The 25,970-nt window shown below is 42.0% G+C and overlaps 1 protein-coding gene across 1 annotated transcript; it reads left to right on the top strand.

Moving 5' to 3' along the window:
• Positions 1-725: 725 nt before the first annotated feature.
• Positions 726-20,474, top strand: TCP11L2 (t-complex 11 like 2). Its single transcript, XM_040407038.1, has 10 exons — positions 726-1,179; positions 5,067-5,234; positions 6,341-6,473; positions 8,810-8,930; positions 9,838-10,058; positions 12,616-12,752; positions 13,776-13,957; positions 15,076-15,248; positions 17,195-17,367; positions 18,893-20,474. Exons 2-10 carry the CDS (start codon positions 5,075-5,077, stop codon positions 19,126-19,128), a joined length of 1,536 nt encoding a protein of 511 aa, XP_040262972.1. The 5' UTR covers positions 726-1,179; positions 5,067-5,074; the 3' UTR covers positions 19,129-20,474.
• The last annotated feature ends 5,496 nt before the right edge of the window (positions 20,475-25,970 follow it).

Here is a 25,970-nt window from a genome sequence, read left to right as displayed (position 1 = left end):
TACATTTATTTTTACACTAATTAGGCATAAAAAAAAACTATACATATGGGGTATGATTGTAAAAGTACTGACCCAGAGAATGAAGGGCATGGGTTAGATTTGCTGCAAACGAAACACTGTGGGAACAAAACCCATAAAACGGCATTAGAAAGTACAACTTGTAATGCAAAAAATAAGCTTTCATACAGCTGTGACCAAATATGAAAAAGGAAAATAGGGAAGAAAAATGAAACTGCAAAAACCTCCAGTATCCTAAGGGTTAACATTTACAGCATGTCCCCATGGACTTCAGTGGAGTTGTTTACATACACAGAAAATCTGCAACACAATAACGCAATAAATAATGCGGTTTTATGAGCCCTTTTGTGTGGATTTTCATGGGCATCTACAGGATTCAGTGACGGCAGTAAATCGGATCCTAGGGAACACTCGCTGTACTACAGGTAGCACCTGGCGGGCATTGGCGGGTATTTATTGCGCGCTTTTCTAGCGCCTGTCCCCAGGTCATGGCCTGTATTATCACCACACACAACGGCAGCGCCCCCGGGCATTAACTTCTTCATATTCTGACTGCATTATTGGGTTAACACTCAAAGGGGCGTGTCTGAGTTTAAAGAACAGCAAAACATTACCCTAGCAACCGAACTGAAAGGGGGAGGAGCGTATCGCCAGTGGCTGGCTACTTCCGTAAATACATGACGTCATACCAGGGCCGTACCATTGTATGTTTTCAGATTTTTATATTCATTTTCATCTGTTTAACGTTCCCACACGGAAACACTTGTATAAGAGACTGCCCGTACTACGAGCCCATACGTTTCCAGGTGATAGTCGACGGGGAGAACACGAAGGAGCCGTTCTCTATTCACAGTCGCCCATGTTCTTTGGTACGTTCCACACCTCCCCCATCGATCAGCTGTGAGCTGAACAAAAACATCAGAACGGCTGGAAGTGAACCTGTGCTGCGATACAGTGCTAGTGCGGGGACAGGACACCGGAGCTCTTACCCTCGCCGCCAGGGGGCGCTGCACTCCGGGGGAGAAATCCTCGCACTGCTGAATATCCTTCTTTAGGACCTTCGGAACCGGCCAGCACTCCATGACTTCATCATAACACCTGACTGACCCCCGTCCTGATTACCAGCCAGTGCCCTCGGATTGTGGCTCTGTAAAGTGACAGGTGAGTAAACAGGTGGGAGTGTTGCAGCTTGCAGTAGGACTACAAGTCCCAGCACAACAGGCAGAGACCTGGATGGCTCAGAAGAGGCAGTCCTCCCACTATAGCCATGTCTGTATAGTGCACTGATGACCAGGGCAGTGTTCCTGCCTGCTGCTTCCCATCACTGAGAGAAATTAGCTGTCCAATAGTTGGTGTGTATAACAGAAGATGTGTGTGTGTGTGTGTAAGTAACAGAAGATGTGTGTGTGTGTGTGTGTGTGTGTGTGTGTGCAACTGGCCATCTGACCAATGATTGGTCAGAAAATCTGTCCTCTAACCTGTTGGTGTAAGACAGGTCTAAATTCAACGCTGTATCAGTAGAGAAGTGAGATGAGGGGGCAAACAAGACCCCCATCTGATGCTGCCTGTCCATAGAACCTAACAGGTGTAAATCCAACATAGACCCTTGGTGCCCCTTACAGGGGACAGGACCACATTCTTCAGAATTGGCTTTAGATCAGGTTTGCAGGATCCTGTCAGAATCCGCAGGATTTGCTGAGGGAAGTCGTCTGTCTGACCGGCATCTCTTACACCTGAACCAGAAGAGATCCATACCGAACAGTTTCTCCTTAAAGGGTTTCTGTCACCTGGAAAATGGGTATTAAGCCTGCTGATATTTGCGATGTGCTAATGTCAGCTGAACATAACTATATATTAGTGGCATCTCTCTGCCTAAAGCCTTTATTGAGAAAAACGAACTTTTATAATATGCTAATTATCCTCTAGGAGCAGGGGGGGCGTTGCACCTGCTCCTAGAGGCTCCGTTTGCCCACCTCTTTTCACGCCCTTCTTCTCTTGATTGACAGGGCCAGGGCAGCGCTGCTCTCCTCCCGCCGGCCGTGTCTGCAGTGTATCTCTTGCACCGTTCACTATTTGGCACAGGCGCAGTGAGGGAAGAACGCTTGGTGGCTGCTGGCTTCCTCACTGCGCCTGCGCCAAATACTGAGCGGCGTGAGAGTTACACTGGAGACACGGCCGGCGGGAGGAGAGCAGCGCTGCCCTGGCCCTGTCAATCAACAGAAGAAGGGCATTAAAAGAGAACTGTGCATGGTCCAGGCCACCAGAGAGGCCAGCACTTTTCCTATAGTAGATTGCTAGGTGGTCACAACTCCTGGATATGAGCAGAGTATAATGTGATGGGAAAATGAATCAAGCCAGCATAGAAGGCAATATGGACAATTTGAAAATCGCTGGCAACCCCAGCAGTAGTGTTGAGCGAACTTCTGTTTTAAGTTCGGCGTCTAAAGTTCGGCTTCCGGTTAGCGGAGGATCCCAATATGGATTCCGAATTCCGTTGTGGTCCGTGGTAGAGGAATCAATAATCGGCCATTATTGATTCCGCTACCACGGACCACAACGGAATTCGGAATCCATATCGGGATCCTCCGCTAATCGGAAGCCGAACTTTAGACGCCGAACTTAAAACAGAAGTTCGCTCAACACTACCCAGCAGTCAAACCTCCATCAATCAGATCTATTCACAGGATACAGGATGTGTTCTTATGGTGGAACTACCCCTTTAATGGTATTGACCGTGACAACCCTACATGTATAGGTCTCCTTTTATAAAGAGAGAACTTGGATTACACATCCACATGCTATATGCTTTGGTCTATTGCTTCTCAGCAAAATGTATTATCTGTTCATAAGGCACTTTGTATACGTTTTGATCAGAATGCATAATAAGCCCACTCACCACATCAAGGTGACCTCTGTCAAGTGGGTCCCTACATTAATTTACTCCAACATGTCACTTGGCACTGACCCACAGGCACAAAAGCCACCATGCAGCCCTGCCCCATATGAACAGATCTCAAATGATCACCTTTCCATGTGGTCTCAGAAACCAAACTGAGACCAGGTAGGTATTAACCCTTATGCAGTCTCCTGCTAGTTGAACCACCTGGGTGGAATGGGAAGAGTGCTGCTGATACCATAAAAAAAGCATATTTTAGAATATGTAGATCTCAACTTTCAGTATAAACTTTAGGCTTCTACACTTTTGAGGGACCACAGTGCCAGGCATAGAGTGGAGTTAGACTCGATGGAAGTGAAAGTCTTGTAAATGATGCTAAGCCAGGACAAGTGAGCTGTATGTGACACCACCCTTCCTGAGAGTACAGACAGAACCTCCTACACTTACCACAGATGGGTGGTCTCTTCCTTCGCACTGCTCGGACCTGTTACCATAATAAACCAGCAGCTTATCTTGACCACTACTGACTGCTAGGAGACCACACGTTATTTTATTCTCACACAACTGACCGTAACACTCAGCACAGATACTTTTGTACTACCTAGTTTTGGAGGTGCCTCCTGCACAAGTTCTACTTCTCTGGGTTTACTCTGAAGGTTCCTTTTTTAGCTTGAGAGCCTCATTTGTTGACTGTGTTAAGTTGCATGATGGGAAAATGATAAAAGTAGTCAAACAAACATTGGGCTACCTGAAATTCTAAAAAGTAGGCTAATCGTAGACAATGTGATAATAGAAAAAATATTCATTACTTGCCAGTTAAAGGGAGTCTTTCTCTAGGACATTCACCGTAAAGCCAGGCACAGTGCGGGAGATTTATCAAAACTTTCAGAGCTCCTGAATGAAAGGTGGAATCTGATTGGTTGCTAAACTTTACATCAGTTTTGATAAATCTCCCAGAATGTCTTGCAGAACTAGCTCAATGTAAAGATACCTTTCATTTAGCGATCCATTGCTTCATTCTGGAGCACACGTTATCCACATGTAAATGAGCAGTTAAGTGCACTGTGGGTAACAACGGTGGTAGCAATGACGTGGCTTAGTGATTAGGCTACATATGTACAGCAGAGTATGTTAAAAAGTGAGTAATGGTTATATTTTATTTTATAGAGAAAGATTTGATCGGCACTGCTAGTCGCTGAAGGTGGTGCTCAGTGATTAATGGTGTTCAAAGTCAGATCTAGTAAACCACAGCACTCAGTTGGATTGCAACATCCAAATTTGATAAGAAGCCATTGGCCAAAGTTTCGGTCTAACCTAGACCTTGTTCACGGCCGTAATATTGGCCCGCCAAGTAGTTGTATGGAGGATGGCGTGATGACACGTCATCCTTCCTACAACTACCGTACTTGGCTGCCAATATTACGGCCGTGAACACGGTCTAGGTTAGACCGAAACTTTGGTCAATGGCTTCTTATCAATTTTGGATGGAATAAAGAATCTTCACTATTTTGCAATACAACTGAGTGCCGTGGCTTACTATATCTATATTTTATTTTATCACATTGCTTCCTGTATTTTTTTTGTTTTTTTTACATCCCAGACAACGTCTTTTAAAAACTTCACCGAAAAGATGCTCACCTATGTTCTCTAGCTAGTAAGACTATGCACTTTTTTTTCTTCATAGAAACATAGAATGTGTCGGCAGATAAGAACCATTTGGCCCATCTAGTCTGCCCAATATACTGAAATGATCACTTGCCCTTGCTGCACAACAAATCATAAGAGGCCTTTACTCTGTAATAAAAAAATTACTGATTATTTTGAAGTAGCTTGAGTATTTAATTGGGGAACTTTTAAATTTTTATTTATTTCTTTTTTAACTGGTCATAGTAAGGATGGGTTCAAATGTTGCAGATGCATTGCAGTTGGAACCATGCCAACCTATGGATTGTCATGGTTTTCAAATTTACCTGCAGGCGAATTGATAGTGTTACCTATCAATAGTAAAGTCTGTGATTACCCCTTTAATGGAGGATCATCAGGGTATATGACACTTGAGTCCGAATCCATTGCTAGCACTTAGTCATTCAACCTGTTCATCTTGTTAATGCTATGTGATTATTGTCAAAGGTAAAATATGCTGTCTTTGCAGATACTAAAATGCCATTTAGTGATGATAAACCCTTTGGAAATGAGGACCGGATGAGCGATTCTGATGGCTCACGCCTGTCAGAAAGTATGGCTTGTTCCTCCAGTGACAGCGATTCTCCCAGGGAAAGTTTTACCAGCGACACGTCCAGCAAGCACGCTTCTCCTGTGTGTAAGTCAGTTGTGGATGGTATTCATTATGATGCATGAATTGTATTCATAGTTTCATACCTTGTATTTGTATACTGCATAACTGCTTTCGGCGTATACACCTAAAAGGAATGTGCACATGTTGTTGTGGTGCTCCAACATATGGCAGCTGTTATACACCTCTCCGAGGTTGACTGGACAAGTCTAGGACATTATTCTAGAATAGTCCTAGGAAGCAGACCTGAAAACCTTTTGAACAGGTCACTTCATACACTTAGAAGTTGCGTATACATTGACTTGGTCAGTCACCATGAAGGATCCCCTTCTCAATCTGTGTGGTAGCATACCCGTTAAACTGTTATCTGCCAAACCCACCAAAAACAGCAGAATCACCCGACAATCTAATGTCCATGCCCAGACGATGTCAGGCAATTTGTTGAATTTCAACACCCAATCATTTTGTTCTCCAAGGAGATAAGCCACCACCAGGGGTGTTCGGCAGCAGCTTTCTCCTCTCTGCCCATTGAAACTTCAGAAGCTTTCAGCCAAAGCCAGGAGAGAGAGAGTTGTTCTTCCGTCACCTACTGAAGATGTATGGGCGCCTTAAGTGCAATGCCACCCCCAGGCAGGATCCTCTAGTGGTTTGCTAATAATGAGGTACTGCTGGAAAGTGGAAACTATGAAAGCCTGGGCATGGAAACACAAGCTACACAAGAAAACTCTCCCATAGAAGTCAATGAGGTCTCCTCCTGTCCATTGTGTCTATGGACCATGGGGCTGCCATAAAGCAATTTTCTTATTGCTCTCTAAATGCTTTTAAGAACAGCTCGGGCAAGATGGCAGCCCCCATCATGTTCAGAAACTGAAAAAATAATAATCTACAGTCAAAAAATAAAAACAAATTAGAAAAAAAAACATGTACTATCTGATTTTAACTGGCAGGTGAATTTTTTGGTGACACATTTCCTTTAAATCCAGTTCAGTGATATTTGATTATTCTCCCAGACTTGGCTACCAGCAGTGACAGATACTTTGTTTGTTTCAGCTACCATTAGTGGATATTTCTCTGTCTGTTCTCTTTCATGACTGCTTCTTATTCACAATTGTGTTATATTTTCTGTTTATTAGCAAGCCCACCAAGAACAACATCCTTTGATGAAGTTATGTCAACCACAAGGAACTTGTCTAACTTATTATTAGCCCATGAAATTGTGGCTAATAAAAACTTTCATCTTGATACCATAGATCCCCCCAAAAATAGGTATGTATTTTTTTATTTTCATGATATTTGAGCTCATTTTCATGTGGGGGTTATAGATGTGGTTTATGGAGGTTATCCGAGAGTTAAACATATTAAACTAGCTGCAGAAATATAAAACATTCACCTGCTAAATCCTTTGCCACTCGAGTATTGATGATCCAGTCCTCATTTTCCTATAGTGATGACATGCCATACTGGGTAATGACTACTGCAGCCAATCATTTGTCTTAATGGTGATGTTAGCATGTGCTACACGTGACTGCTGAAGCCAGCTGTAGGCTGCATTTTTTTCAGACAGGTTAATTTCTGGCTTAGTCGACTAATCATAGTTACTACTTTCACATTTTCATGCCCTGGAGTAAAAGTTAAAATGATATACATATTCATGATTTCGCTGGCATGAGAAGATGCACTTTAAGCAGTTTTGAGGACTCTCTTGGTGAATATGATTGGCTGAATGAAAGACAACCGCTCACAATACTACTTCCAAATGGTTCCAGGAACAGCATACAGCTGCAGTCCACTTTAACCCTTTATGCTTCCATAAGATTGGCATATGGAGCTAAAGGGGTTTTCCGAGACTTTTCTATTGATGATCTTGTACTCTGGACCCCCACCGATCAGCTGTTTGAGAATGCATCAGTGCTTTGCTTATGCCACATTGACGTCACATGGTCTAGGCACAGCTCAGCCCCGTTACAGCGAACAGGGCTGAGCTGCAATACCAAGCACAGCCGCTATCAAATGGACTGTGCTTGGTGAGCTGAAGGCCACGACGCTACTGTGAGCACTGGGGCCTTCACAGACCCCCACCGATCAGATACTGATGACCTATCCAGATGATAGGTCATCAACAGAAACACCTTGGCAAACCAGGTGCTAAGAGCCCCACTATACAGCGTCCAGAACCAGAGATTGTTGGAGCTGCTGACAACTCTCCTGGCCATGGTAATTGGCTAAAAGCAGCTTACTTTACACTCCACATCTCTCTCAAATGTCATTTTCAGCTAAATTTGAGGTACTTTATGTATAGTGGGACTTTTACCACTTATCTGATTAACCCTCAGGCTACACCACATTTTGCCTGCCCTTTAACTCCCTATAGAGATGCAAACTGGTTTGTTTTTCTGGAATCAGTATTTACCATATTTTTCCTCTTCGCCTAACAAGTAAAACCCGTTTTGTAACTGCAAATACCATAGAATACCCACCCCTCTAAAATGAACCATTTCCCATTCTGCTTATGATATAAGAACATTTTCCTTTAGAAAGGAGATCTGGTGCTTATCTTCACAATGGAAGCCGTTTCTATACCATATTTTACAGATGTGCTTGAATAGATGCACATACACCAGGCAAAGTCTACCCTACTCATTGAAAATTTAAATGTCAGTTCAATTATTTGAAATTTAATTATAGCAGTATTAGCTAGACGCATAATTTATAGCACAATAGTACGTTGAAATAATGCTTTTAATTCATTTTTACCCATATACTCTCTTTTTTATAATGGTTATGCAGTGAGTTTCTATGGAGAAACTTCCAAAAAGTGCTTGAGCAGGGGCGACTGCTATGGGGCCCAGGGCGAGAGGGGGCCCAGTCTTAGTTGGGATCATCTCCTCTTCTACTGGGGATAAAACTTGGTCAGGACTCTACCCTCTAAAGGAACGACTTTTAGCAAATGAGGCAGTGGAAAAATGGTCCAAGGGTCATTGAAAAGGGTTTAGGCGGAAACCCTTCTGTCCTGTGTGGGGGGCCTGGTTTGATCCTTGTGGCCCTTACTTCTCTATGTACACCACTGTGCTTGAGGACAATTTTGTCCCCTCCACCACTGGTAAATTATCTTTAGTGATGAGACTACTAGTCCCTACAGTATGTGCTGAAAATGAACAAGTTTAACTGTTCATGAAAACCTATTTACTGAAGTCCAAGCTCATCCAGTCATTCAAATATAGTGTATATATTATTGGTTATATACAAGAAGTAAGAATTGTTTCTTTATAGTGTACATTATTGGTTATAGGCAGACAGTAAGAAGAGAGATTTGTATAATAAAGGTCTAAAGGTTTCTGATTCTCTTTGTATATAATTTGATTGCAATATCTGCTTGTAGAGAAGTTGCTAAAAAAAAAAACATAGAAAATTGCACACAATGTATAAGCAGTATCTCTTAAACACAGCTTAATTGGGGTGTGGAAATATGTCACCCAATTTAATCTTGTTGACCACATAATTGTTACCCATACAGAAGGAGGAGGCACTAAGAAATATTAACAGTCTTGGACACAAATACACACATAAATAAGTATCTTTACCGTTATTGTTATGTTTCATAGTTTGGAAGGACGAGTAAAGCAGATTGTCCACAAAGCATTCTGGGATTGCTTGGAGTCAGATCTTAAGGAGGATCCTCCAGAATATGAACATGCCATCAAGCTTTTTGATGAGATAAAAGAGGTAAACATATTTTTGGTCCAGATTTTTGATATTGATGGGCCTATCATCAGGATAGTTCATTAATATTTCTGACACCCCACAGTTTTTACTACAGAACTCAGTCCACTGTGTAGTTGATGGAGCTGATAAAGGTAATGCTACTCCCATTGACATCGATTGGAGTTACCACCCTCATCCTCTGCACAGTGAATGGAGCTGACTTATGCAGCTAAGGGTACTTTCACACTTGCGGCAGAGTGATCCTGCAAGCAGTTCCGTCGCCGGGACTGCCTGCCGGATCCGTCAAAACGTATTCCAAATGATGGCATTTGTAAGGCTGATCAGGATCCTGATCCGTCTTACAAATGCATTGAACTGCCGGATCCGTCTTTCCAGGGTCATCCGGAAAACGGATCCGGCATTTATATTTTTCACATTTTTTTTCGGTCTGCACATGCACAGACCAGAAGGACGGATGCGGCACTAATACATTCCTGTGGAAAAAAAATGCCGGATCCGGCATTGTTTTTTTGGCCGGAGATAAAACCGTAGCATGCTGCGGTTTTATCTTTGTCCTGATCAGTCAAAAAGACTGAACTGAAGACATCCTGATGCATCCTGAACGGATTGCTCTCCATTCAGAATGCATTAGGATAAAGCCGATCAGTTCTTTTCCGGTATCGAGCCCCTAGGACGGAACTCTATGCCGGAAAAAAATGACGCTAGTGTGAAAGTACCCTTAGGCTGCAAAGAAACAGCTGATCTGAGAGGGTGCGATCTGATATTGATGACCTATAGCTCAGTATCAAAATCCTGGAGCATGATTGTAGGTCATGTGGTTTTGGTTTTGTGTATACATGTGCACACGTGTGACTACAGCACTATATATTCAATGTCCTTTTTTTTTCCATGTCACTTTGCACTTCAGATTCTCCTTTCCTTCTTAACTCCTGGTACAAACAGACTTCGGACCCAAATCTGTGAAGTTCTAGACGTGGACCTGCTAAGACAACAGGCTCAACACAATGCTGTTGATATTCCAAAGCTTGGCAGTTATATCATCAATATAATGTCAAAGTTATGTGCCCCTGTTAGAGATGATGATGTTAAAAAGCTGAAAGCCAGCGGAGACATTGTACAAATGCTGAGGTTAGTATATATATCTTTTCTGTTTAAAAATGAAAATGTAACTTTTTACAACCTAAACTCAGTGGCATAGCTTATGTAGATGATGTTGATTCGGTCAAACTTCGGTTTTAATGGTGTCTCCGTAAAGCATTAAAATGTATTGCCTCCGAAGTCGCGCAAGACTTTGAATTAATTCGGTAATCACTTCTGCGTCTTTAAAAACATTTAAAATTAGGAATCGGAAGTCGGATTTGGTACCTCAGTACCAAAGCTGACTTTCAACTCCTAATTTTAAATGTTTTTAAAGATGCAGAAATAGGCTAAATTACTAGATACATTATGACATACTATAAACTAATAAAACACATGAGTTTGACAGTTTGAAGAGTCGCGATGTTTATTCCTGATATATTTGTACAGTTGATACATGTCTCTTTTCTTTTTTGATCCTATTGATGCAAATGCATGGATATTCTGCATTGCGACTAAAAATTTCAATAAAAACTATAAAAAATAAAAAAAAAAAGATGCAAAAATAAATACTGAATTAATTCACCGAAGTCCTGCGTAGCTTTGGGTAAAACGAAATTTGGCTCCAAGGAGCCAATACATTTTGAAGGGTTTCTGTCATCAGAAAAATCGTTATGTAGCTGGCTGACATTAGCGATGTGCTAATGTCAGCAGAACATAACTGTATGACTTATATCTCCCTGCCTGCCGCCGTTCACGCTAAATAATGACTTTTATAACAGGCAAATGAGCCTCTAGGTGCTAGTGGGGCGTTGCTGCAGCACCAAGAGGCTCCGTCCTCTCACCGTTTGGCATGCCCTTGTATCGGTGATTGACATCCTCTGTGCCCGTAAAATCCCGCGCCTGCGCCGTCCATTTTAGTATTAGGCACAGTGAGTGAAGGACGCTCGCCTGCTGCCATCCTTCACTCACTGCACATAATACTAAACGGGACAGCGCAGGTGCGGGATTTGCGGGGCACGGAGGAGACCGAGGATGTCAATCACCTTTACAAGGGCGTGCCAAACGGTGAGAGGACGGAGCCTCTAGGTGCTGCAGCAACGCCCCACTAGCACCTAGAGGCTCATTTGCATATTATAAAAGTCATTATTTAGCGTGAACGGCGGCAGGCAGGGAGATATAAGTCATACAGTGATGTTCTGCTGACATTAGCACATCGCTAACGTCAGCCAGCTACATAACGATTTTTCTGATGACAGAAACCCTTTAATGCTGTACGGAGACGGCATTAAAGTCAAAGTTATTGATCAAATTGACTTTAGATCGAAGCTTAATTCACTCAAGACTAATTACATTCTTAGCATTTAAGGGGGGGGGGGGGGGCACTTCCATGTCCCTGCTCACTAAACAGCAAACAGAGACTCGGCCGCTGCGGCTCTCCGGTCACATCCAGGGGGTCTTCGTGACACTCCTGCTATTGTATAATCTTTAAAAACATAAAAAAAATTTTTTTAAACATTTAAAATAATATATTTGCATTAGAAAATACATTTATAGTTCAGAAATCAAGTGTTCACTGAGCTCCACTGTTGTGCCAGTACAGGGAAAGTAAATTTCTTTCTGCGTTAGTGGCTCCATGTCCAGCTTCTAGATCAGGCATGCTCAACCTGCGGCCCTCCAGCTGTTGTAAAACTACAACTCCCACCATGCCCTGCTGTAGACTGTTCAGGCATGCTGGGAGTTGTAGTTTTGCAACAGCTGGAGGGCCGCAGGTTGAGCATGCCTGATCTAGAAGCTGGACTTTCCGACTGTCTGAAGGTCGAATCTGGATGTGCAAAGCTATAAATAGTGTTCTACTCATCCGTTTATTTAAGGATCGCCACAGGGGCTGCTAGTGTAATTCTGTCTTGTGTGACTCAAGTACACTGTCCGTGTTTCCCTCTCTATATTTGACTGGTGTTTAACCCACACAAACTAAAGGGACAGAGACAGGAGTTGTTTACTGCTATAGTCACATCTCAACTTTTACTGTACACCATGGAATTACTTAGACGTCAATTGCTTAATATACTTCTATTTTCAGAACCTTTATGAGCAGGGCTACTCTTATAATAGAACATGGCAGTGGGAATCCTATTCCCCAAACTTTGTCCTGTGTGAGAAAAGATGCCAAGGTAGCCTTTCTGACCCGTGCATTTTTTATGTATGCAATTCCCTGATATTAAAGGGGTCGTCCGGGTGCAGAGCATGAAATGATCCGATGCTGATATCCTAGGGGCATATGTCCGGGTTCAGCTCTGAACCTAGAAAACCCCTTTAAATCGGGTTCAGCCATGTTATCTGACCATTAACAATATCTATAAACAGAATACAGTTGCTGCCATCCTTTTACAAACAGCAGGCGACAAAGCATTTCTGCTAGAAGCAAGAATTTCACCAAAAATAAAAACCAATTTACATCAGATGTATATATGACTTTAATCTATATGGGTATGGAGTATACCTGGCTTGTCATGAATTCATGCACAGCGAAGGCCAGGTTATACTTGGTGTCCTTGCTCTGAATACTCCCTTCATGTCTCGCCTTATTTCACCGTTTTATCTTCAGGGATGTCTTCCATGTGCTAGACCTCATGAAAATGGACATGGTGAATTACACTATCCATAACATTAGACCACAGCTTCATCGCCAGTTAGCAGAATATGAGCGAGTCAAATTCCAGGAAATACTTGAAAAATCCCCCGGTACGTATGATCTTCTCTAAATTCTTTTATGGCACAACATTGGGTTGCTTAGCCCTTTTATGCTCTTTGAGGGTCATCCATTTGTGTGGACTCTGAGGCTCGCCAATTCCATCCCTAATATAAGTGTATGAATACTACAGGATAATAAATATTAAACTTTTTCAAATAAAAAAAATGTTGTTATAAATAAGTCAGTCCTGCTGTGAGCATTACACTCAGTACAAGTTAAAATGTGAGACCAATATTCCCTTTGTATTTGTTGAATTGGCCTCCAATAGGTTTCTACTACACCATAGATCAATATGTCAATGTAGGGACCACTATTCCATAGCAAATAGTTATATAACTGGATACCATGGTCAGGGGCACACCCAGAAGCTTTAGGGTCCATTCACACATTCGCAACGGTTTTGCGGCCCGCAAATTGCGGATACGCAAAACATGGACACCAGCCATGTGCGTTCCGCATTTTGCAGACCGCACATGGCCGGCACTTTAATAGAAATGACTTTTCTTGTCCGTGTCTGCGGACAAGAATAGGACATGTTCTATTTTTTTGCAGGGCCGCAGAACGGAAGTGTAGATGCGGACAGAACAGTGTGTGCTGTCCGCATCTTTTGCATCCCCATTGAAAATTAATGGGTTCGCACCCATTACGGCAAAATTGCGGAACAGATGCAGACCCATTTTGCGGACGTGTGAATGGACCCTTACTTGAGGGGGTGGGGGGTAGTCTCTGATCTGCCACCATCCTCCAACACATGGTATATTCTCAGTCCCTCTCTGTCCAGTGCTGGTAGCCACACTCTATCCTCCTCTTTTACTTTAAATAAGATGTGGGTGCTGACACATCAAACACATAATCAGAAAATGAGGATGGTGGGGGTATTGGAGGCATCATACACCACATTGCTAAATCTGACCCCAGAGCAGATGCCTAAATAAATACAGACATCAAACCAAACCCCTGGTCCAGTGGTTTACGCTTGTTGGATAACCTAATCTGATTATATCTTTATGTAGATGCACTGAATCAAACCATCAAATGGATTGAGCAGTCTTTTAAAGATGCAGTAGAGGCAAAAGCTGAAGAGGGCACATCCAGTGCAAATGGAGTGTCTGTGGACAACCTGAGCCCTACCTTGGTGCTGAACAGTGGTTTTGTAAAACTTCTTCATATGGACTACAACGGCTTTGTGCCAGAGGTAGGTTGTTCTTGTGCAGTACCCCAGAGAACTACTGCAAAGGGTTAATTATTGTGAAAAGAGTTAATTTAATGTTGCCAAGTTAAATGTTGTGAATTATTGTTAAAGCAGTCACTTCTTTATGCACTGTGTGATCCTAACATATTGGCAGGCTGCTTTGGTTATCAGGGTGATGGACCTAGCCCAATCCCCTGGTTAGCTAATTGAGAAGTCTAGTCTGAGCAGAGCTACAGGAAGGATGTGTGTGTGAGAGTCCAGAGAACCTATATCTCTGAGACTACAGCCGCCAAAGGAGCAACTCTACTACCAAAGTACCCCTGAAGGAATGAGACCATACTTTATAGAAGGTCCAAAATCATTCAGGGTGTGCAGGATAATGTCAGTAAGGTATTCACTCGTTTATGGTAGAAAGGCTTTGCTGTTGTGGAAAGAACTATTGCCTTCGGCACTTACCACACTTTGAGACGGACTGTGCATCTATGTCTAAGATCTGCACCCTTCAGTTTGGGAATTGCAAAATGTAATTAAGAACCTAATTCCATGCCTATGGTTATTTTGGAGACACTGCAAAAATGCCCTTTAGAGCGAGTGAGTCAGGGAGTACTACTACCTACATCATTGTTGCCGCCTATACTCCACTATTGGGAGAAAGACTACACTGTGATATGCTTTGGAACCTTGACCTTTGTGCTACTACAACTCCTATCATCAGTTCAGTAAAGAAAGATCTTATTCATTGCAATCAATGGGCCTGGTTATTGACTCCACCATCCATCTGATGGCTGCTGCATATGCCCTTCTGCCGTGCACCCTGCCAACTGTTCACCATGAAGGGCACGCCAGCTACCGCCAGGCCATGCCGGAGCTCAAATGCTAGGGTGGGCCCCGAAGAAAGAAAGGGTGTGCCCTATAGTCACTGCATGGCTCTAGGGAGTGCTAGAATGGGGCTTGCCACTGGGAACTGTGAGTACTACTACCCCTCTCCCGGGCCATAACCACCACTCCTACTTTCCTCACTGCGGCTCGCTGTCCTTGGAGGACTACAGGGTGCTCTATAAATCCTCCAGTTTCTATGAGAATACTGACCAGTGTTTACATATTGGCTTTCACCTTTCCAGACAGTCATCACGGATGACCTGCGTATTGTAGACTTAAAGAACAAGCTGCATCAAGTTAAACTGGTAGCATGTGTATGTCTTATTACCCAAAATGCAATGGGCCCTGTAAGCACTACTGGATTTATTGAACAAGTCAAAGAAATCACAGCTATTCTCCTTCAAGACCTAAACAAGTAAGTGGTATTTTAGAGCTGTCATACTCATGTTTCTATTTCTACGCATTTAACTACAAGCAAAAATAGACCGCAACACTCCAGATGTATGCAAAAATGAAAAAGTGATTTATTCACCCGGCAGCAACATTTCAGTCCTATCACAGGACCTTGCTCTTTATGCACATTTTATATTTGCAATAAAGTTAAAGGGAACATGTCACGTTGTATATGGTATCGGAGCTGAAGGCAGCATGTTAGAACAGGAAGAGGTCAGCAGATTGATGTATAGTTTTATGGAAAAAGATTCCGTAAAACTTGTATTTTATTCATTTCAATTCCTGCTCATTCTAGGATTTTAAGTCAAGGAGGCGGTCCTATCGGTGATTGACAGCCTTCCCTCTATGACTGTGTATATAGAGATAGCGGTCAATCACTGACTGAAGACAAGGATTCGGTCCTATCAGTGACTGACAGCCTTCCCTCTATGACTGTGTATACAGAGGTAGCTGTCAGTCACTGACTGAAGACAAGGATTCGGTCCTATCAGTGACTGACAGCCTTCCCTCTATGACTGTGTATATAGAGATAGCTGTCAGTCACTGACTGAAGACAAGGATTCGGTCCTATCAGTGACTGACAGCCTTCCCTCTATGACTGTGTATACAGAGATAGCTGTCAGTCACTGACTGAAGACAAGGATTCTGTCCTATCAGTGACTGACAGCCTTCCCTCTATGACTATGTATACAGAGATAGCTGTCAGTCACTGACTGAAGACAAGGATTCGGTCCTATCAGTGACTGACAGCCTTCCCTCTATGACTGTGTATATAGAGATAGCGGTCAGTCACTGACTGAAGACAAGGAGACGGTTCTATCAGTGACTGACAGCCTTCCCTCTATGACTGTGTATATAGAGATAGCGGTCAGTCACTGACTGAAGACAAGGATTCGGTCCTATCAGTGACTGACAGCCTTCCCTCTATGACTGTGTATACAGAGATAGCTGTCAGTCAGTGACTGAAGACAAGGATTCGGTCCTATCAGTGATTGACAGCCTTCCCTCTATGACTGTATATACAGAGATAGCTGTCAGCCACTGACTGAAGACAAGGATTCGGTCCTATCAGTAGCTGACAGCCTTCCCTCTATGACTGTGTATACAGAGATAGCTGTCAGCCACTGACTGAAGACAAGGATTCGGTCCTATCAGTGACTGACAGCCTTCCCTCTATGACTATCTATACAGAGATAGCTGTCAGTCACTGACTGAAGACAAGGAGACGGTTCTATCAGTGACTGACAGCCTTCCCTCTATGACTGTGTATATAGAGATAGCGGTCAGTCACTGACTGAAGACAAGGATTCGGTCCTATCAGTGACTGACAGCCTTCCCTCTATGACTGTGTATATAGAGATAGCTGTCAGTCACTGACTGAAGACAAGGAGACGGTTCTATCAGTGACTGACAGCCTTCCCTCTATGACTGTATATACAGAGATAGCTGTCAGTCACTGACTGAAGACAAGGATTCGGTCCTATCAGTGACTGACAGTCTTCCCTCTATGACTGTATATATAGAGATAGCTGTCAGTCACTGACTGAAGACAAGGATTCGGTCCTATCAGTGACTGACAGTCTTCCCTCTATGACTGTATATATAGAGATAGCTGTCAGTCACTGACTGAAGACAAGGATTCGGTCCTATCAGTGACTGACAGCCTTCCCTCTATGACTATGTATACAGAGATAGCTGTCAGTCACTGATAGGAACCGTCTCCGTCACTTCAATGCCCAGAATGAGCAGGAATTTAAATGAATGAAATACAAGTTGTACTGAATCTTTCCCACAGAACTCTATATCAATCTGCTCAGCTCCTCATGCTCTATATTAACATGCTGCCTTCAGCATGTTCAATGTGACAGGTTCCCTTTAAATTACTATTTTTCCCTCCATGCTTTTCAGAACAACTAATTTGAAGGAGGCTCTTACTGCAATGAGCACGAAAATATCCTTTCAGATGAACAAATCACTGACAGAAAGAGAATTACCTGCACTTAGCGCTGAGGCTAAAAGTAACCTGGAAGGACAAATCTGCAGCCTTACTGAGAAAGGTCACCCTATCTACAACCTAATTGGTACGTATGGAACTATGGTACATGGTAAGCTTGGCAATCAGATTTATTACATGGGGTTTCTAAGGGCTCATGCACACGACTGTAAATATTTTGCGGTCCGCCCAAAAAACTGATGACATCCGTGTGATGTCCATGTTGCATCCGGGTTTTTTTGCGGATCCGTTGTAACAGTGCTTGTCCTTGCCCGCAAAACGGATAAGACCTGTTCTATTTTTTTTTGCAGAAAGGACATACGGAAATGAAATGCACACGGTCATTTCAGGGTTTTTAACGCCCCATTGAAAGGAATGGTTCCGTATACGGACCTGTAAAAAAAACTGAATGGAAACGGAAGAAAAATATATTCGTGTGCATGAGTTCTAACACTTATTTTCCACCAGTGCTCAAAATTCAAGGTGTTTCCTAGAAAAAGACCACGACGCTCACTGAACTGTCATGGCCTCTTTAAAAGCTGATCAGCGGGAATGCCAGAGGTCAGACCCCCACCAATCCGATATTGATGATCTGTCCTGAGAATAGACCATCACTGTAAAACTCCTGGAAAACCTCTTTAACACATTGCCCTTACTTTTGACAGCAATTTGGTTTTGTTGAAGTGACCATAGTCTCAGTAACCTAGACTTCATCTCCTGCAGAATACTGAGCATGGTGTGATCTGACCTAAACCGAGTATAGATGCCTTCATGTGAATGACCACCCTAACATACCATTTTGGTCTTTTAATGTGAATAGAAGCAAAATTCTGCACTTAATAATTTCTTTCTGTACAGTAGATATAAAGCCTAGCACCATAACTACCTGCAACCACCACTAGAGGGAGCATGAAGGTGTATTGCATTGAATTCAGTAACTAAACAGTATCCAGCCAGGTCATAAACCCCTCTTGTGGTAGTGATATATTATTACAATATATATTACTTGCTCCTGGAGCTTTATATTCTGTTACTGAGGAGCTATTCCATTATTCTTTATTATTGTCTCTGAGGTATCATTTATTAAATCTAGAGGGTCACTTTAACTTTGTAAACTGTAGGTTGTAGAACCTGTAGAAGAACCTGATCATACTTACCTAGGTCCTGCTGCACGGTTCCGGCTCCATCACTCCACGGCTGCCTCCCTCAGGTCCCGGGTCTCTCATAATCAACATCCTGTTTATGGAGGTCTGGTGACTGCTGCAGCCAATCATTGGCCGCTGCAGTTGACCTATCACCCATGTGGCAAGTGACCCAGTGATGTACCGCATGTGAAATGTGGTCATGGCGAGATGGAGCAAGAGCCCAGTGGTAAGGACCAGTAAGTATGGATCACCATTGCGGGTCCGGCAACTCTGAGGTCTGGTTTAAAAAAAATAATAATAATAAAAAAATGTGAAATTCCACGACCCCTTTAATCTAATCCTGTACAACCCTTTGAAATAACTTTGACCAATTGCTAAATGTTACTTACATTGTACACACACAGGTCATATAGATTTGTATAGGTATTATTTAAATTCATTCTTTTATCCCTTCTTTTCAATTTCCAGAAAAACGGATCCAAGATTACTTGACCACATTTCTTTCTCTTCCCTACCCATACAAACATGTTCCTGTACTTCCTGGTGGTCTTACACCTGTCCGTAAGGACATGGAGTTCATTGGATTCCACTATGCGAGCATTGTGAATTTCAACAAGCAGGTGTATGGGCCGTTCTACGCGAATATCTTTCGGAAGCTGCTTTTCAGTCAGCCACAAGTAGGGAAAGTGGAGGCCCAGGCGTAGACAGGACAACCATTAAATAACTCCACCCCCTTGTATAAATAGTGGTTCCTTAATAGAGAACTTGCGCAATGAAAATAAGATGCTTTTATAAAGAGTTTTAACATGAATTATTCAGTAGAAACTACTGAATACAAAAGTTTTATGTTTTTAAAGAAAGCAATGCCAGTATTTTTTTAGACTATTAAAAAAGCTGAAGCTTGGGGGCAGATGAAGGAAAAGGTCATGTTTATTTGTATCTGGGAGTGACATTAGGTCATATTGGTTATTCTAAATCTCCTGGGTCTCTTATACAACTGACTCTATGGCTTTATATTTAGACCTGGATAACCGTGTTCAAGGGGTTGTTTGGGACATTTAAAACGGTGCCTAAATGTAGAAGTGCTAAAATAACCATATGAGCATTACTCACCTAGAAAATCCTCCGCCGCTCTGGGGCTCCTGCCTGTCTCTGCTGCTGTCCTGAAGTGACAATGTTGAGACTCCCACGAGTAACAGCTGCAGCCAGTCACTGTGCTCACCATCATCACTGCAGGACAGCAACTGAACATAAGATTACTGTGTGGCAAGAGTTACAGGTGAGTAAATCCCTCCATTCAGGCATGTTTTTGTTTTTTTTTGTTTTTTTTTCCCACCAGTAATATTGAACTGAAAACTTGGGGTATCAAACTATCCCCAAGAAGCATCTGGGTACAGTCAAAAATGCAGATACAGGAGAACATATTAATGTATAGGACAGGTCCAGTTAATAGTAATGGAAATTACAGACTGAATCTGAATTAAAAACGCAGTCACTGATCCTATAAAGATACATCTCTGGGGATGAGAAAGAGGTAAAGGGAATTGCTGGGGTTGGGAAACAAACTTCTGTGACATGTGGATCCAACTCCAGTCAGTGTTCTCAATCAAAGGGCAAGACATTCTTTTAAATGTCCCTGGCAACCCCTTTAATTGGTAGATAAAAATGTATATATTTGTATATTGAGCTTCTATGGACTGGAACGTTTGTGTAGCAGACCATTAGGGCAGATTATAGGCGGACTCTGACGCCACTCAGCCCACACTTGTACATGTGTATTGTACATTTGTCATATGCTAATACTGCTTCATAAAACACTAGTGTCATAAACAACGAGTTGAAACATGCAGTTTTACAGAAGAATAATTGAAGCATCACTAACTTTCCCCAAAGATTTCAATTTCATAGAAACATAGCAAAAGTTCTAATCGTGCTGGGGCCCCCACCAATCTCTAGAAGGAGGGAGATTAGAATGATATATTGTGATTCTCTCTCCTCATTCTACAGATTGGTGAGGCACTCAGACCCCCAGGGATTAAAACCTAACTCTTTCATTACAGTTTATTATGTCTATAGTTAACTGGTATCCTAGATGCAGTAGATTCCAACTTTATACATGTCACATCAAATACTGTTGAACTGCAATGCCTGGCTTCTCAGGTCTTCTTATGTGCAGTAGTCAGTTATATGTTCCTGCACAAATGTGGCAACTGGTAGTGCAGCAGGATTGGTTCAGGAATTATCCCGCTTCCAAATGTAACAAAGGACTCCACTTAAAGGAAGTCTGTCAGCGCTTTTGACCATGCTAAACTGCTGATAAATGTCTTTGTTCACTCTGTTCATCAACCGCACTTCTAGACCCGTTTTTTTTTGTTTGTTTTTTGCTGTGGCCTTAGTTACCTTTGGTCCAGTAAAAGAGAAGCAACAGATGATATTGTGCCTGTTCCAACGCCACCAGTTAAAGTGGATCAGTCTTCAGTTTTTACCATGCTAAACTATTGACAGCACTAGTTAGGGACTGGAGAGACCAGTACAAACATACTTTTTGTGGAATTTTCATTATCAGGAGTAGTGAGAATGTGAAGTTTTATTGTGCACGATCCTCCTGTTGCAAGTGCCGAGGAGGTGGCGCTTCACTGTGAATTGCTCTCTGCATTGAAGTGCTTCACAGCCATTCCCCTCTGAGTGACATGTAGAGCATCCAACTAGGAGACCCCTACAGCTGTCACTCAGAGCAGATTCACAACTAGGAGGGGCTGTGAATCCGCTTAAGGGCTCAGTCACACGACAGTTGTGCAGAAGAGGCGCTGACCCATTCATTTCAATGGGGCCGCAAAAGATACAGATGGCACACAGTGTGCTGTTCGCATCCGTAGTTCCGTTCGGCAAAAATGATAAAGCGCCTCCTATTCTTGGACAAGAATAGCCATTTTCTATTTAGCATCGGCCTTGTGTGTTCCACACAATGCAGAATGCACACGGCCAGTATCCATGCTTTGCAGATCCGCAATTTGTGGACCACAAAACATGGCACGGTCGTTTGAATGCACCCTAATGCAGAGAGCACTTCACAGTGAGGCTGTGCCCTACAGAATAAAACTTTTTCATATTTTCACTATTCCTGATGATAAAAATGCCACAATAGGTATGTTTTTACTGCTCTCCTCAGCCCCTACCTATTGCTGAAAAGTGCCTCAAACAGAGTGACCTCTGATGTCGGTATATTTAGTTTATTAGAACGACTGCTATCCATTATGTTGCTGGACTTTAATCAGACATTGATGGTTGCCGCTTCATATGGTGCTAGACAGGCCCCTTCGTTACATATGACCAGTCCTGGTAAAGGTGCCAATCTGGCACTGCTATGTTCAGAAATAGTTTAAATATACTAAATTTGCCAACACCCGAGTTCCTTCCATTCCTCAGTAGCATTTCTAAACCCCTGATTTTTATTATTTTATGGTAATATGTTCCTGCAGTTCAGTTGAATTCTATAAGTTACACTTTCTGCTTTTGGCTTTTACAGTGCCTTGCAAAAGTATTCACCCCCCTTGACTTTTTTCGTGTTTTGGTGCCTCACAACCTGGAATTTGACATGGATTGTTTGAGGATTTGCATAATTTAATTTACAGAACATGCCGACAACTTTAAAGATGTTTTTTTTATTTTTTTTTATTTATTTTTTTTATTGTGAAGCAAACAACAAATAGGACAAAACAACAGAAAAAAGTCAATGTGCATAACTATTCATCCCCCTAAAGTCAATAGTTTGTAGAGCCACCTTTTGGGCAATCGCAGCTCCAAGTCGCTTTGGATAAGTCTCTATGAGCAGTTGCCACATCTTACCACTGGGGTTTTTGCCCATTCCTCCTTGCAAAACTGCTCCAGCTCCTTCAAGTTGTATGGTTTGCTCTTGTGAACAGCAATCTTTAAGTCTGATCACAGATTTTCTATTGGATTGAGATCCGGGCTTTGACTAGGCCATTCCAACACATTTACGTGTTTCCCCTTAAACCACTCAAGTGTTGCTTTATCAGTGTGTTTGGGGGCATTGTCCTGCTGGAAGGTGAACCTCCATCCTAGCCTCAAGTCACGCACAGAGTGGGACAGGTTTTGCTGAAGAATATCCCTGTATTTAGCACCATCCATCTTTCCCTCAACTCTGACCAGTTGCCTTTTTGTTTTTAGCTGAAAGTAATGGCTTTCTTCTGGCCACTCTGCCATAAAGCCCAACTCTATGGAGCGTGCGGCCTATTGTCCTATGTACAGATACTCCATTTGTTGCTGTGGAACTCTGCAGCTCCTCCAGGGTTACCTTAGGTCTCTGTGCTGCCTCTCTGATTAATGCCCTCCTTGCCCGTCCGTGAGTTTTGGTGGGCGACCGTCTCTTGGCAGGTTTGCTGTTGTGCCATGTTCTTTCCATTTGGTTATGATGGATTTGATGGTGCTCCTGGGCATCATCAACGATTTGGATATTTTTTTTATAACCTAACCCTGACTTGTACTTCTCAAAAAAGGTGTGTATATGTAATGACAGATCATGTGACACTTAGATTTTACACAGGTGGACATCATTTCACTAATTATGTGACTTCTAATAATTGGTTGCACCAGAGCTTTTTATGGGCTCTCTCACAAAGGGGGTGAATACATACGCACATGCCAACTTTATGTTTTCTATTTCTAAACAGTAGTTTAATTTATATATTTTTCTCATTTCACTTCGCCATTTTAGACTATTGTGTTCTGATCCATCACATAAAATTCAGATTAACAAAACATTGAACTTAAGGCTGTAATGTAACAAAATACGAAAAAAGTCAGGATGGGGGGGTAAATACTTTTGCAAGGCATTGTACATTAGAATACAGGAAAGTGGATATTTACGGCTGGGACCCATCTGTTGTCACTGGTCCTCTACAGTCATGGTCTTAAACACAGCTAGCTACCATTGTAATTACTGCATATTTCTGATCTGAGTGTGTGTGTATGTATATATACATATATACACACAGCATATAATTATTTTCCTTTCTCCATAGCGTTTGCTAATTTCATGTTCACTAAGCAAACATTTGCTGTGATGTAGTAAATACATCCCCTATTTCTAATATTGCAGATGCCTGGATGTGTAGCACTGCGGCCACGCTTGGTGTGACTTTCATTTATACATTAGTGCTGTGGGTGATTTTGATGTATACAGTAGGTTGTAATCATGCTAGAGCAGTCGCAGTGCATTCTTCTGCCTTGGTAGTGAAAGCTTTTATTGTACAGAGATGACATATAATCTTTTTTTGTTGTGACCGTGCAGTGAAGCTGTGATGGTTTTACTGGCGCTGACTTGCTTTTCCCTTATTCATGTAGTACTTATATTGTTTTTTTCTTTCCAGTATATCTCCCTTATCATATTCCTATTTATACAGCATTGGTACTGTACCACTATATATGGCTTCATGTGTAATCTGCTTTATCTGAAAGTTCAGAGCTTAACTGGGTATTCACATGTAAGCTTGTGTACTAATTATTTTCTGCATGTGTCCTTATCATTTGGCTTGGTTTGATTTTGCAGTATTTTTTTTATTTTATTGTGGGAACATACAGTACATAATTCTTTCATCATTTATAACCATTGATGTGAACATTCTTTTGTTCAGCTTCATAAAATTTTCAAATTGCATTTTCTCTTCAAATCTCTTTCTATATGCTCAGCATAATTGCAGAACTCTGCAAGGTCGTGATTTTATTTTTGTTTTCCTTTGCTTCAGACTGGGCTTAATTAAGCAATCTATTGTGTTCTATATAACGGGCCATACACATTGGGATATTGTGGACTATGGCCAGGCACTGGGCTGCTGAGATCTTCTAAGGTTTACAAGTGCTTGCAAAAATCTCCTTAGTTTTCTCAACGAAGGTTCCTCCCCAGTTCTAAGTTCTTGTTAAGCTTCTTCCAGCATATGGTCAAGGGGTTATGCCATGACTGACGTAAAAAATGAAAATCTGAAATCATCTAGTACATGGCAAACCATCCCTGTACCTCACATGGATCCAGAGATCTCCCCATTCTCATTGCTTTGAATATTCTGCTAGATTGTCTTCAGGCTGGTAGCTCTAGGGATGTGTCCTCTTGAGGGGTGCCCTTTCTCCTGTAGATCTTTCTCTGTATCTGCCACAGCTTCTAGCAGAAAATATGGCAGGTGGCAGTTGAAGATTTACACTGAGCGCATGAGCGGTGGATTGAGAGATATGGACAAGAACAAGCCTGTGGCGCTATACAGATACATTATATTGAATAACTCGGTGGCTCTACTAAATTTTTAATTACATGCAATTAGAAAAGTATTCAGATCCAGATGCTGGTTTGAAAAATGTAGAATATTTTTTGGTGGCACAACTCTTTTAAAGGGGTTTCCAGCATAAACCCCATGGCATTGTATTGCAGCGACCACTAGGGGCGCTTGGTATATAGATATTTTACAGCTTCTATTGATTTCAGTGATAGCTGTATAAATTCTGTTGCAAATACATTGACACAATATGGTGTTCAGAATGAGCACATGCTCCACGTTTTCTAAAGTGGGCGAAAGAGTACCATTTTTTTTATTTATTTTTTATTTAAAAGATTCGGCCACAAATAAAATAAAAATAATGTATATCTCAGAAATCTCACTACGGGGCCCATAATGTTTGCTTTGAGGCCATATGATATCTGTGTACACCTCCTGGCTATGGGAAACATATACAGTTTTTATTTTAGACAATTTTGTAAATCTCTCCCATAGTGTGCCACCCCCCCCCCCCTTCCTCCATTTCCATCTTGTGCAATAATTACTCATCACATAACATGGACCTGATGTGTTTTTAGTTTCTCACCTTTTCCAAGATCTAATAAAATGGTAATATTTTTGTTTGCATTCATTGGATTCACATCCACAGTTTTCTGTTGTCCATCATTTTACCCCAAAAATAGAGCTAGGTATTTTTCTGACAAATATGAAGCAGATGTGAACTTGGCTTAATGCAGTTGTGGATACAGAGACAATGCTCTTACCTCAACAGAATGTACTCTAGGCAGATGTCGTATCAACACTCCTACAATGCAGCTAAAGAGGTTTGTGCTGATGCTGCACAGATCATTGTCTAGAATAAATACAGTTCCATAAAGGGGAGTAGAAGTTTTCAGCCTTCTGGATGTAAACAAGAATCATGAAAATGGTGAAGAATGGAAGCACAAGTATATTAGAATATCATATATCATTTCATTATTTACATAAAACTAGAAAACCCCTTTTAGATGGGAATCTGTGAATTTTGAAATTAATGGTTATTCCATTTGCTGAAAACTAGCCAAATATTCAGGCTTGAAAATGGCAATTTCAAGACAGTAAATGTGGCATCAACTAGCTTCCAGATGCATTTCAATGTTCTTAGGGGTAAGGCTACTTTCACACTTGCAAATGCATTGAAATACTGGATCCATCTCTCCGATGTCGTCTGGAAAAACGGATCCGGTATTTATTTATTTTCACAGATTTAAAGGTCTGCGCAT

This window comes from Bufo bufo, chromosome 1, assembly GCF_905171765.1.
Source record: "Bufo bufo chromosome 1, aBufBuf1.1, whole genome shotgun sequence".
NCBI classification, from domain to species: Eukaryota; Metazoa; Chordata; class Amphibia; order Anura; family Bufonidae; genus Bufo; species Bufo bufo.
The sequence above is the reverse complement of the archived record's forward strand: the minus strand, read 5'-3'. Positions and strand labels throughout refer to the sequence as shown.